Raw genomic sequence first — 12,536 nt, 5'->3', positions numbered from 1 at the left:
TTAATGTAGGATTTTTGCATCTCCTTTGAAACCAGAAACCAACCTTTTTGTCAAAATAGTCCACGTAGAATTTTGACATCTCCTTCATCTAGAGATACTCTAAAGTGTCTTTCTTGTTTGTTTAAGAATCACTCATTAATCAGATGAAGTTTTGCAAGTGTAATAGAAACTTTTTTTTTTTTTTTTTTCATGTGAAAGAAATATTATAATGGGTAAAACCGTTACTCAATGGGAAATCCGTAACCTGACGAGTTTGGTTATGGGAATCCCCGTTTGGGATTCTCCAATTTTGGGTTCAGCTATGAGGATGGCACATCCGAACCCAATCCACCTCGTTGCATCCTAATCTCACCTTTTGCGACTGACGTATATTTACTATATAAATTTTACAATTTGAACTGTTCAACTTCTTAATCTTCATTGAAGATTAACCCTATATAACCCTATATATAAAAAATAAATCAAATCGGAGATTGTTTTATGCATTCAAATGTATGAAACAAATTGACAATGCGAGTACCAAAGTATATATTCATGATGGACCGTCCATTAACATTTGAATGACCAAACGATCTATGATTCAATGATTATTATGTAGGAATGATCTTCAAATAAAGATTTAGAAATTGCACGGTTCCAATAATAAAGTTTATACAATGAAAATACGTTATTCGTAAAGAGTGAGATATGTGCATTCCCCTGTAAGAGAAGCAAGTATTATCCAACTTGAGTAGTGTAATTCACAAAAATTTGAAAATTTAACACTAATCTACAGTAGGGAAAATGAGGGAGAATTTGAACAAAAGACGTACTGAGTTGAAGAAGAATGTCAAGACAAGAAGAGTTTTGAGTACCTATGAAATGATTGTTGGGTGCTCCTTAATGTCGAATTTCAGTTTAAACTGAGTAGTGAGTACCCACCGGAATAATAAGAGGCCCAAATCACAACCTGTGCTGAAGTCTTGTTAAGAGTTTAGATGTCAGGCCCATACTCAACTTTGAACAATGCCACTCTTTTTCTGTCCAGGAAACATAGTCTTGATTAAAATGAACAGTACACTATGAGGGTGAAACTAGTACTACGTTTGAGTGATATTTCTTATGTCTAACCCATTGTATAGGGTAGCTTTAACTCTCACTTTGTATCGTACAAAGGAGACGATATCAGTTTTGCAAAGTCACAATACACAGATAAAATGTGACTGTTCAATCACCAGGACAACCTATTTAGAGAGTGCCAATGTTTTATACCAATAAAATTCATGAAGGAAGAACCTAACAAGAATCAAAGGAGAAAAAAGCAAAGAAATAAATTGGAATCCAAAGTTTTTGGTCTGTCTGTCTGCATATCACGCTCTTCTCAAGTCAATCTGTAACAAAATTTTTGGGCATTCTCTACTGAAATATCTCAGAGTGGTAATGAATCACAAATTGACATTCAACTGTTGCAAAAGATAAACAGCACATAGAAAAACGATGATCTTAACATTGCTCAGCAGAGAGGTATCATTCCTTTGACTTGCACTACATGGTAAGCTGCTTCCATTGTAGCAACTTTCTTCTGATGGATCCATTCACTGCGATTTTCTAGTACAAACGTGGAGTTTGTCTTCCCACTGCTAAAGAGAACACTCCAGAAGAATGGCCCTTTGTGAACTCGAACCATTCCTACTCCCACCTCAGTATGTGATTTATTTCTCAGAATTGATAATGCCTTGTTGTCTTGAACAAGAACATGTGCAAACACTAGTGAGGGCTCAAGATACTTGGATTGGCAACCCACAATACGAGCAGTTATGGTGTCGAAAGTGGGTAGTTCCACACCACAATTCGGGGCAAAAACTTGGGTAAAGTCATCTTCAGATGGTTTACAGTTCACGGTGTTGTTGCTAGTGCAGTTTCCCTTGCACAACTCAGCATATTGCAGGGCAATGCACCCGAGTCCAGGACTGTCATTTAGTTTTGGAAGTTTATGAGCTGTTCGGTTGTTGTTGATTATCTCAACAAGTTCATTTGCAGGGTTTCCTGAAGGACAAACCGCACTCAATGTCACGAAATCAACATATGTGGTCATACAAAATACAATCACTATCTCCAAAATACGATACATTCTTAACAAACAAGTAGTCCAAAATGATGACCACGTTTTCTAAGTTAATCCAATTACATTGATCTGACAGTTCAGGAATCATATGCCGGATGGGACAAAGTCAGCAACGACGCCACTCTTTCCAACTCTCACCAAAGAAGTCCTACAAGTACCCTGATGAACAAGAGTATCCTGATGAACAATTGGTTGGGATTCTGGTCTCTGCATTTTGGTAATAATTGTGAAAGGGAAAAAGAGTACCCTGGTGAACAACAGTAAGATTGAGACCGATGAATTGGTTTTGACATTGCGGATTTTGGATGGATTAATATTTGAGAATATAGTAAAAAACTAATGGAGGCTATGGTATTCTTAATCTTTAGTCATGCAAATATTCATGAGATAAGCTAATTAGCCCTTCATCTATGGCCAAAGTGCACAAAACACGCTGATAATTATTACAATGTTAGAATCCAACCACTTTACTTTCCTGATGTGGAGGAATTCACACTCTCAACACGTCCCCTCATGCGTGCATTTTCTTACGCCAAACACGCGGACAATACTACACAATACTAAAAGTATTGATTAAAAATGTGGTCATCTTTACGACCACCATTTGAGGGAACTAGTCAACCCTAGCTAGGAAATTTCAGCACAGTTCCTAGCTGTAAAACGTAAAAGCTCAAACAAGTTATAATTTTAGAGGAAAGATAAAAAACAATCTGCAAGTTGAGATTAATAGTAATAGTACCGTGGTTTTTGGAGCAAACAAAAGGTGCTAGTAATAGATGACTCAAGATTATGAGGCACCCCCAGCAAAAAAGCTGCTTCTTCACCATAATCTCTCTCTTGTGAGAAAAATTTGGGTTTTGCTTTACTAAGAAAAAGGAGAGAGAAAGGAAAGTAGAGAATAATATGAGAAGGGTATTGATTATATGTTCATGGAAAATACGGGATAGATGTGTTTGGCTGGTGGGAAAATGTGAGTGAGAAAGCAGAGAGATTTTCCGAGAGGAGGAAAGGGGAAAAAAGTGTGGGGAGGAAAGTGCTTGAATACTGATGAAGTGTTGCAGAGTTTACGGACAAAAAGATGGGTGGTGGTGGACCCTTGTAGCCGTTGTGTGTTCTGTGCGTGGATTTCCTTTGGTTTAGAAAAATGCAGAGGAATTGAAAAGATTGGAATTGGGCTAGTGGTCCTTTGTCGGAGAAGTTGAGTTCTTGCATGATGAGATTGAAAAGATTGGAATTGGGCTAGTGGCCCTTTATCACAGAAGTTGAGTTCTTGTATGTTAGCGTGAATTTGAACTTTGTTGGTAGCTAATATAACATCTAATTTAACAAAATCTATCGTTTGACAAAAAAGAAAAATTGGAATTGGGTGATGGATTAACGAACGGGAGAGAGGCTTTTGGGCCAGCTGTAGCAACACCAAACCATTTGTTAGAAAGACAAGAGTCGATGATCGCGTCATCACGCAACCCAATTAGGTGACCACTTGGGTTCGGTTCGACGTTATTTTGACCTAACTCGGTGACCGTCAGGTTCATCTAGGTGACATTTAGACCGACCTGATGGATGCCGAGCCCAAATCGTTGATGCTAAACTCCCAACATGAAGATTCTCAAATCAATTTGGAAACTGTCGAACCTGACAGTACAACCTCCGAACTTGGATAACAACTTAGATGGAATGATATTAAGCCTAAGTAACGTCTTAGTCCAACAAGACAATTTCATGTGTTAATCTAATTCCATATGACATTTGTTCTTAAATGGATGTAACCGTAACAGTGTACCCAAACCATCTAAGTCCTCTCTCTCGAAAGTGACTTGGTGACTGTCGGGTCGGACCACTTTTTGCATTACGGAACAAAGTTTGATACGCTTCTATTGCCCACAAAAAAGTTAACTAGCCCAGCCCAAGAAATCATAAACGGGCTTTAAACAAACATTGCAGCAGACCCAACTCATCTCAGTTTTGGTAGCACACACAACGCAACAACAGAAAACGTCGGGGAGCCGAACCATCTAGAACTCTGCCGGTTCAGCGACTCTCTCCTTATCTCACACCACCAGGCACCAGGGTTTAAGATATCTCCGCCACTTCTTCCAACCCCAGCATTTCTTCACTCTCTCTGCAGCTCCTCTAAAACCCCTTTACCTTTGTTAGAGCTCTGCCATGGCTTCCACTTTCGTCACACTACCAACCCCTTTGCTGTACAAACCCAACATTGCTTCTCTGTCCAACAGCCAGAAGCTACTCCCAGGTGTGTTGAATATACTTCATTTCCAAACCCTTTTCTTAGTTTCTCGTTTCTCTGTTAAATTTCTGTACTTTTTTTTTTAATTTTTTATTTATTATGAAATGTTGTTGATTTTGATGAATTGTGAGATGGGTTTCGCTCTCAGGTCTGCGGAGGAACTCTTTGAGAGTCGACGCAATTGCCACGAAATGGGAACCCACCAAGGTTTGTTGGGGTTCTGCACATTTTAATGTTTGATGTCTTCTTTTATTTTGGCGACAAATTGCATTATCGGAGTTTTTGATTTTTGTGGTGGTGATTTGTGGGTGGCAGGTGGTTCCGCAAGCTGACAGAGTGCTTATTCGTCTCGAGGAGCTCCCTCAGGTATGCTGGCTTTTGGTCTTACCATTGTGTTTGGAAGTCTGGAGTGGCAACTTTATGCGATTATCTTTTATTAGTCAGATTCCGAAACATCTGTGTCAATGACTATTTAGTTGAGTATTTGAGCATTTTGAAGATCCGTAACATTGTCAAATGGCTTAATAATTTCCTTTTAAATATAAATATGTATGTTTTTGTTGGTTCATTTCATGTTTATGTGGTGAAGATCACCCTAAAAAGACTAAAAAAATGATTATATTTGTATATCATCTCTACAGTATCCTTCCACTTGTCATATCATTGTGATATCATACCATGGTGCATTCAATAACACATTATGTTAAATAGTGTAGATATAATCGATCCTATGTTATCATGATTGTTGTATGTTATCCTTGTGTATGTACTATGTAGAAATTTTCTATGAAGTTAAGCTATTGTATGAGGGCCTGTGAAATGGGAAGAGTGCCATTGGAGGAAACTTAACAGTGGAATGGTACCTGGTTTCAGGCAAAAGAGTGCCATTTGAATGATTTTTTCATGGCTTGAAGACATATTTATAGTATAATTCTTCTTTGCGGTCTTGTAGGTCTTCTTTCTAACTTTAATCAAAAGATTTTCAGTTAAGCAATAGCTTTTTATGGGATAGTATCTCCTAATTAGGTCCCCTGTCTTAGTTTTATATTCTTGCAGGATATGTCTCGGATTGTATTAGGTTGATTCATACTAGTGACACTTGGGTTCAGTGTATTCTTTTTTACGTGTGACTCCTGGATGTTCAAATTCAAGTAGTTTGATAATAGGTGTCAAACTTGACCGAGGATCTTGAGATCGACCAGGAGTAAACCTTCAGTAGGGTTCCAAAGTGCAAACTATACTAACAATCTTGAACTAGATCAGGTTTAAAAGCCAATTTCGCATTAGAGGCATTGTAATTAGGTATAACCTTTGGAATTTAAGGGTTTAGGTTTAGTCTTCTATATCCAAGTTCGCATGAGATGCTTTCAAAATGAAAATGGTTTGTATTTTTGGTTAGCATTTAATATGTTTGTCTCATAGAATACCTCAAAACAGATTTCATGTTAATTGCTGGCATTTAGTTGCCTTGAAAGCAGTTGGTTTTAAAACAGACTTCATTGTTTACTTTTCCTGTGCCACAGAAATCAGCTGGAGGAGTTTTGCTGCCCAAGTCAGCTGTTAAATTTGAACGCTATCTTATGGGAGAAGTATGCCTACACTTTCTTTTTTGCATGTTTCCTGTTCTTTATTTTGAAGTAAGTAGTTGAATCTCAGGATAATTTACAAGCATTGTTATTCTCAGATTCTTTCTGTTGGTGCTGACGTTGGGGAAGTGAAGGCTGGAAAGAAGGTGAGTAATTAAAAGGTTCCCAAATAATGATAACAATTTTCTGGTGTGAATTAATGTTGGTTTTTTAAACTAAGCATTAAGTTTCTGACCAACTGAAGTTTTCTGTTATTTAGAAGTAGCGAGTTAGGTGCTTAACATGTCATCATAATGGAAATGCTTATTCATTTTGCAGGTTCTTTTTTCGGACATAAATGCATATGAGGTAAATAGAATAAGTTCATGTTGAGTTATTCCACTTATCTTTTGGTTTTCCTGTGACTTTATTCCATGACACTGTTAACCTAATCCCGGCTGTCTAGCATTATTAGTGGTCTTCAATTTCCCGCTCCCCCTCCACACCCATGTTGCCGGGCCACCTTTCTTTCATTAGTTTTCTAGGTAAAGCTCAAGTGTCTTTAGTTTCTAGTTCTTTACATGCACAATTTTAGTGTTGAGCACAGCTGACAGAAAATTGCCACGCCTTGCTGTGTAAGCCAATAACGGCTGACTGTAAAATATGGAACGGAGTAGAGACGTAATATATTCGTTGTAAACCGAAGTCTGTTGTGGAAATGTTCTGCTGTGATCCATGTAATGGCTGCATATTGATGCTTACACAATGAATTGACATTGTCTTCAAAATTTGGTTTCAGGTGGATTTGGGAGTAGATGGGAGGCATTGCTTCTGCAAAGAGAGTGAATTATTGGCCGTAGTCGAATAAAGTTTCAGCTCCGAGTAGGTACAATGGTTTACATGATTGTTTCATGAGACTTTTCGTTGTCAGGATGTTTTTCCTTGTGGTGTCTCTCAATTCGCAAAACTATATATTCAACTCAAATTTGTAGACAACACTTTTTTGCATTAATTTCTGTCATTTGATCTTCTTTAATTCATTCGCTCCAATGATTGAAAATTGACAGAAGTGTGCTGAAGGTAAAAAGAGGTGTGTGGATGGCACCATCTGTATTTAACCTCCTTTGTGAAATGCAAGCTATGATAATCCGAAAATAATGATGCAAAATTGGACGTAGAGGGCATCTCGTAAAGATGGAGGCCGTTTCGTAAGGATGGCGGGGAAGGAACGATTTGTGTACATTGGTTATTGTTTGTTTATAAAAGTAAACTCCCGATTTTTCTCTTGAATTTTCGTCGAACTTTTAATTTATCCCCTAAACTTTTAAATTGGAAAATCAAGGACTTAAACTAATTTTTATTTATTTTTTTGCTGATTTCCCCCCAATTGCTAGGTTTTTTATTATAGATTTCATCCAAATTAACGATAATTCTATGTGCACACCATGTTACTCTCTTTTGAGAACAAAAACGTCACTTTGTTATACCTGTATACACAAAATTTATAGAATCATACAAATTTGCACAGGTTAACATTTTAAAAGTTTAGGTTTTTCAATTATTTTAAAGAACGAAACGATCATACAGCCCTCACATGTTACGCATGTATTTTTATTTAACATAAATTTAGATGGAATGAATGAAAGACTAACGGTAGGGAAAATTAGCCAAAAAATTAGTTTTAAGTCCTTGATTTTTCAATTTAAAAGTTTAGGTGGTAAATCGAAAGTTAGGTGAAAGTTCAAAAGGAGATCGACAGTTTACTCTCGTTTATAAACACATTTGCACAAATTCCGTTACTTCAAAAACCATGAAGGAAAAGGTCGTAACTTAGCTGAAGCAGATTGTTTCATGGGGTCAATCTACATATCTTCCCCTTGGTTTTGTCTACGAGAGGAAGTGACCACCCAGCTCCCAAGAAGGTTTGAGAGTCTACGTTGGAGAACGAATGCCCCTAATGTGGGGTTGCAATGATCTTGGCGTGTCAAAGGTTTTAGAGAGACGAGTAGCATATACTTTTCTAACTTAGGAAGTTGGGAGGGACTAGATACAGAGTCATGCTCGACAAATGCAAAGCATACCGATCTCAATTGAATTTTCCACCCACCAACAAATAATTAAAAGTTGGGAAGTTGCATGTTCCTCGGAGCGTTTTTACTCACCACCAGAAAATATGTTGTATGTTCACTATATATCTAATTATTTAAAACGTGTTCTTTTATGTGATTTTGATTTACTTTTACATTAAATGTTTGTTTTTTAATTTAAAAAAAAAATTGAGCAAGGTTACGTGAAATGACACATGATAGATGATTAGGTTCTTGATGAGTATACATTATAGTTTATGGTGATAAGCAAAAATGCTCTCATGTTCCTCCTTGTTTTCACATCGTACGAAGTTGGTGCCTTTTTCAAACTAATTCATTTTCAAAGAAAAGTATAAGAGGGATTAACTGTTTTTTTTTTTTTTTTTTTTCCTTCAATTCTAAATTCACATCAGCTTACTTAACAAATAGAGAAGTTGGCTAAAATTAAGGATCATAAATCATATTCCAATTTCTTAATTGGTTGAATTAAAGATGAATAACATATTGTTTGTATTGTGATTACATAAATATCAACACTATCACTAGCAATATCAGCAATATAGATTTGAAAATCGCGTGATTGGATTATTAATTCCCGTGGTGATAGGGTAGTTGGAAGAATAGTCCTTGTGGTAAAAAAAAATTAAGATTTAAGCCCTTGTGGTGAAGTCTGTTCAGATTTATGGCCAAAATTGAAAATTTTGTCAACTCTTCCATAATTATTAGCACGTGAGCTACACATATTATGCTAAAACAGAACTTTAAGTTAATTGTTAGCACGTGATGCTTAAATGTGAGACTAACTTTATATTTTTAGTCTCACATTTGAGTTTCATGTGCTAATAATTAACGAAGAGTTGACGACATTTTCAATTTTGAGCCTAAATTCTAAAAGATTTCACAACTAGGGTTTAAATTCTAATTTTTTTACCACATAGGTTATTTTCCAATTACCCTATCACCACGGAACTAATAATCAATCAAGCCTTTGAAAAATGATAGTTTCGACTAACTTCTCTAACATATATTCTACTTACGAATAAAAAGTAATTATGACCATTCGATATGATCAAAGTAGTGAATGTACCACTTGGAAGTTAAAATGAATGTGTATTGCATTGAAGTTAAAATGAATGTGTACTACATTTGAATTTCTTCCAAAATGAATGTGTATTGCATTGAAGTTAAAATGAATGAGCACTACATTTGAATTTTTTTTATCAGAACGAAATTCTAATTAATCTATCTAAATTGTGGAGGATCGAAATTCAAACTTGAGGCCAATTAGTTATTTCAAAGACTAATAAAAACCAAAGTTAATTAAAAAGAAGCAAAAACCCCCATATCAGCCTTAATTTTTTTCTTTTTCTTTTTTTTTCGCATTATTTCCAACGAAGAAGTACAATATGAAAACAAAACTAATTTTTTATCCCATAAGTCCTTATTCAGTTGTGCATGCATTTGTAGAACTTTGAATAAACCAGCTCGTACTCAAAGTTATGTATTCTCCATGCCTGCTGCTGCTTATAAATTGCGCTCTCCCCTCATATCTCTTGCCACCAAATTAAGTTCGCACAAACTGATACCATGGAGCTTTACAGGTTCTTTCCAACTATGTTTTTCTCATATTTTTGTATGCATGCTCTTGTTATTCACTCCTGCCTTGGTTTGAGACTGAGGGGAAACGAGACAGATCGACTGGCCTTGCTAGAGTTCAAGGCTAGCATAACCAATGACCCTTTTGGAGTCATGACTTCGTGGAACGAAACCATCCACTTCTGCCATTGGTATGGAGTTTCATGCGGTCGTCGTCACCAGAGGGTCACGAGGTTGGACCTGCGGTCCTCGAAACTTTCGGGCTCTATATCACCCCATGTCGGAAACTTGAGTTTCTTGAGACGGATTCGCCTCCCCAACAACAGCTTCAGCAATCAAATACCTCCAGATTTTGGCCGTCTGCGCAGATTGCAACATTTACTATTGCAGAATAATTCACTGAGTGGTGAAATACCCTCCAACTTATCCAGGTGCTCTCAACTCCTAAGAATGTCTCTTGATTTTAATTTTCTCGTAGGAAACATTCCTAAGGAGCTTGGCACCTTGTCCAAGCTAACAGCTTTTGCATTTCATGACAACCAGCTCACAGGAAATTTTCCCAACTCCTTTTCCAACATATCATCACTTGAACTTATTTCTGCAGCTGCTAACAATTTATATGGGAGTATTCCAGATATATTTGGCCAAATGACCAATCTTACGTTCCTTTCTTTCGACGCAAATGACCTGTCCGGAACGATCCCCCCCCTCAATCTTCAATCTCTCTTCTATCACAACCTTTGCCGTGTCAGTGAACAAAATCCAGGGGACTTTGCCCTCAAACTTAGGTATTGCCTTTCCAAGCCTCAAACATTTTTCTGTTGGCAACAACCAATTTAGCGGACCTATTCCTGTTTCAATTTCTAACGCTTCAAATCTGTATCATCTTGCAATGGAAAGAAACAAACTACATGGAAAAGTCCCTTCGTTAGAAAATTTACGTAGGCTTGGGTGGATAGTTCTTGCTGATAACAATCTTGGAAGTGGGGGAGTTGGCGATTTGAGCTTTCTTTGCGATTTGACTAATGCCACCGGTTTAGAAATGTTAGCAATTCACTTTAACAATTTCGGGGGTGCCTTGCCTCAATGTATAGCCAACTTATCTTCTTCTATTTTACAAATGGGCATGAGTGAAAATAAATTAGTAGGAAGTATACCGAATGGGTTTGGAAATTTGGTTAAGTTGGAGACCCTTTGGCTGTCTGGGAACCGACTTTCAGGTCACATTCCGCCAGATGTTGGAAAGCTTCATAACTTGTATCAACTAAATATGAGTTTGAACTCTCTTTCAGGGAATGTTCCATCGTTGAATAAGAAGAGTATCCAAGATAACTCTAATGATCCCAAGAAGAAGAAAATAGAGCACACTCTTAAAGAAAGCTCACAAAACAAACTAATTAGCAAAGCTTTTCTTATTTAGCTCTAGGCTTTGTTTTTCCTTGGATGATATACAATGCTTGGGGACTTGGGTATTTATAGCAAACCAAATGAAACTACACCACACACTTAATTAAACTAAGATTATTTATTACCCCACAAAACCCATTAATTGCACCTAATTTTTTCCACTCAACCATACCTAACATTGCCTAACTTTCCACTCAACCATACCTAATTTTGACATTGATTCTCAACACTCCCCCTCAATTTCAGCTCTCATTCTTTGCACTGTGCTGAGTAAACAGCGAAAAATTTCGAGCTTGCCTGTACTCAAACTTTTTGTGAACAAGTCCGCAACTTGATCATTCGTCTTGACCTGTCTCATCTCAATCTCTTCTTGCAGAATCTTTTCTCTGATAAAGTGGTAGTGCACTTCCACATGTTTAGTTCTTGCATGAAAGACTGGATTTTCCGCCAAGCGAATGGCCGATTGGTTATCACAGTACAATGGTACTGGATAATCTACTGGTTGATGTAGATCACTCATCAACTGTACCAGCCATGCATTCTCTTGAGCTGCCATTGCTGCTGCTCTATACTCTGCTTCTGTGGTTGACAAAGATACCGTTGGCTGTCTCTTGCTACACCAAGAGATGGTTCCAGAACCAAGTTTAAACACATACCCAGTTGTTGATCTCCTGGTGTCATGATCTCCCGCATAATCAGCATCACAGTAACCAACTAACTTGCAGTCTTCACCTTTCTTGAACAAAAGACCATAGTCAATTGTACTCTTCACATATCTCAGTATTCGTCGAACTGCTTCCAAGTGAGGCTTCTTTGGATTTTGCATGTACCGACTCATCACACCAACTGCATAAGAAATGTCAGGTCGAGTCAAGGTTAAGTAGATCATACTACCTACCAATTGTCGATACATCGTCGCATCTTCCAAATCTTTTCCTTCATGTGCACTCATTTTGACATTTGGCTCTATCGGCGTAGAGATCAGCTTGCATTCGAGCATTCCGAACCTCTTCAATAAATCTTTGGAATACTTCTGTTGACAGAGAAATATTCCTTCTTGTGTGCGATCAACCTCTAGACCAAGGAAATGCTTGAGTTGACCAAGTTCCTTCATCTGGAAACGGACTGATAAATTCTCTTTCGTCTGAAGAATTTCTGCCTCATCATCACCGGTTATGATTAAGTCATCCATATACACTAGCACAATAGCTAGCTTTCCTTCATTGGTTTTGACAAACAAGCTGGAATCTGCAGGTGTTACTGAATAACCACTTTGTGTTAGAAATTCAGCAATCTTACCATACCACGCCCTGGGTGCTTGTTTCAATCCGTAGAGTGCTTTCCGCAGTTTACACACATATTCAAGATGATATTGGTTCTGAAATCCCATTGGTTGGATCATGTAGATCTCCCGATCCAGCTCTCCATGAAGAAAAGCATTCTTCACATCCATCTGCCACAGATTCCAGTCTTTGTTGGCTGCAAGTGCAAGTAAGACTCGTACTATTGTAAGCTTCGCCACTGGACTA

General features: G+C 37.5%; 1 protein-coding gene and 2 pseudogenes across 10 annotated transcripts; 2 read left to right on the top strand and 1 right to left on the bottom strand.

Moving 5' to 3' along the window:
* Positions 1-1,346: 1,346 nt before the first annotated feature.
* Positions 1,347-3,125, bottom strand: LOC148698453 (uncharacterized; annotated as a pseudogene).
* A 942-nt stretch (positions 3,126-4,067) lies between these two features.
* LOC148698452 (10 kDa chaperonin 1, chloroplastic-like) lies at positions 4,068-7,254 on the top strand. 10 transcript variants are annotated; one of them, XM_088683625.1, is made up of 9 exons: positions 4,070-4,358; positions 4,501-4,559; positions 4,668-4,718; positions 5,876-5,941; positions 6,037-6,084; positions 6,257-6,286; positions 6,717-6,750; positions 6,806-6,843; positions 6,985-7,254. In XM_088683625.1, exons 1-9 carry the CDS (start codon positions 4,271-4,273, stop codon positions 7,033-7,035), a joined length of 465 nt encoding a protein of 154 aa, XP_088539751.1. In that variant the 5' UTR covers positions 4,070-4,270; the 3' UTR covers positions 7,036-7,254. The 10 variants fall into 10 exon arrangements, with proteins under 10 accessions (XP_088539753.1, XP_088539755.1, XP_088539751.1 ...); XM_088683622.1 differs by having other exon boundaries at positions 6,806-6,864; XM_088683627.1 differs by lacking the exon at positions 6,257-6,286 and having other exon boundaries at positions 4,068-4,358; positions 6,806-6,864.
* Positions 7,255-9,499: 2,245 nt separating this feature from the next.
* LOC148698451 (uncharacterized) overlaps positions 9,500-12,536 on the top strand; it is a 3,236-nt pseudogene continuing 199 nt past the window's right edge.

Source organism: Pyrus communis, chromosome 2, assembly GCF_041283825.1.
Source record: "Pyrus communis isolate YQ-2024b chromosome 2, ASM4128382v1, whole genome shotgun sequence".
NCBI classification, from domain to species: Eukaryota; Viridiplantae; Streptophyta; class Magnoliopsida; order Rosales; family Rosaceae; genus Pyrus; species Pyrus communis.
This window is presented reverse-complemented; position numbering and strand designations above follow the sequence as displayed.

What these genes read in the sequence shown, in the direction of transcription:
- LOC148698452 (XM_088683622.1), top strand. Translation starts at nt 4,271, where the DNA reads ATGGCTTCCACTTTCGTCACACTACCAACCCCTTTGCTGTACAAACCC. An exon ending in AGATGGGAGGCATTGCTTCT is followed by an intron (nt 6,751 to 6,805) that starts GCAAAGAGAGTG and finishes CTCCGAGTAGGT; the next exon opens with ACAATGGTTTACATGATTGT. An exon ending in TCAGGATGTTTTTCCTTGTG is followed by an intron (nt 6,865 to 6,984) that starts GTGTCTCTCAAT and finishes GAAAATTGACAG; the next exon opens with AAGTGTGCTGAAGGTAAAAA.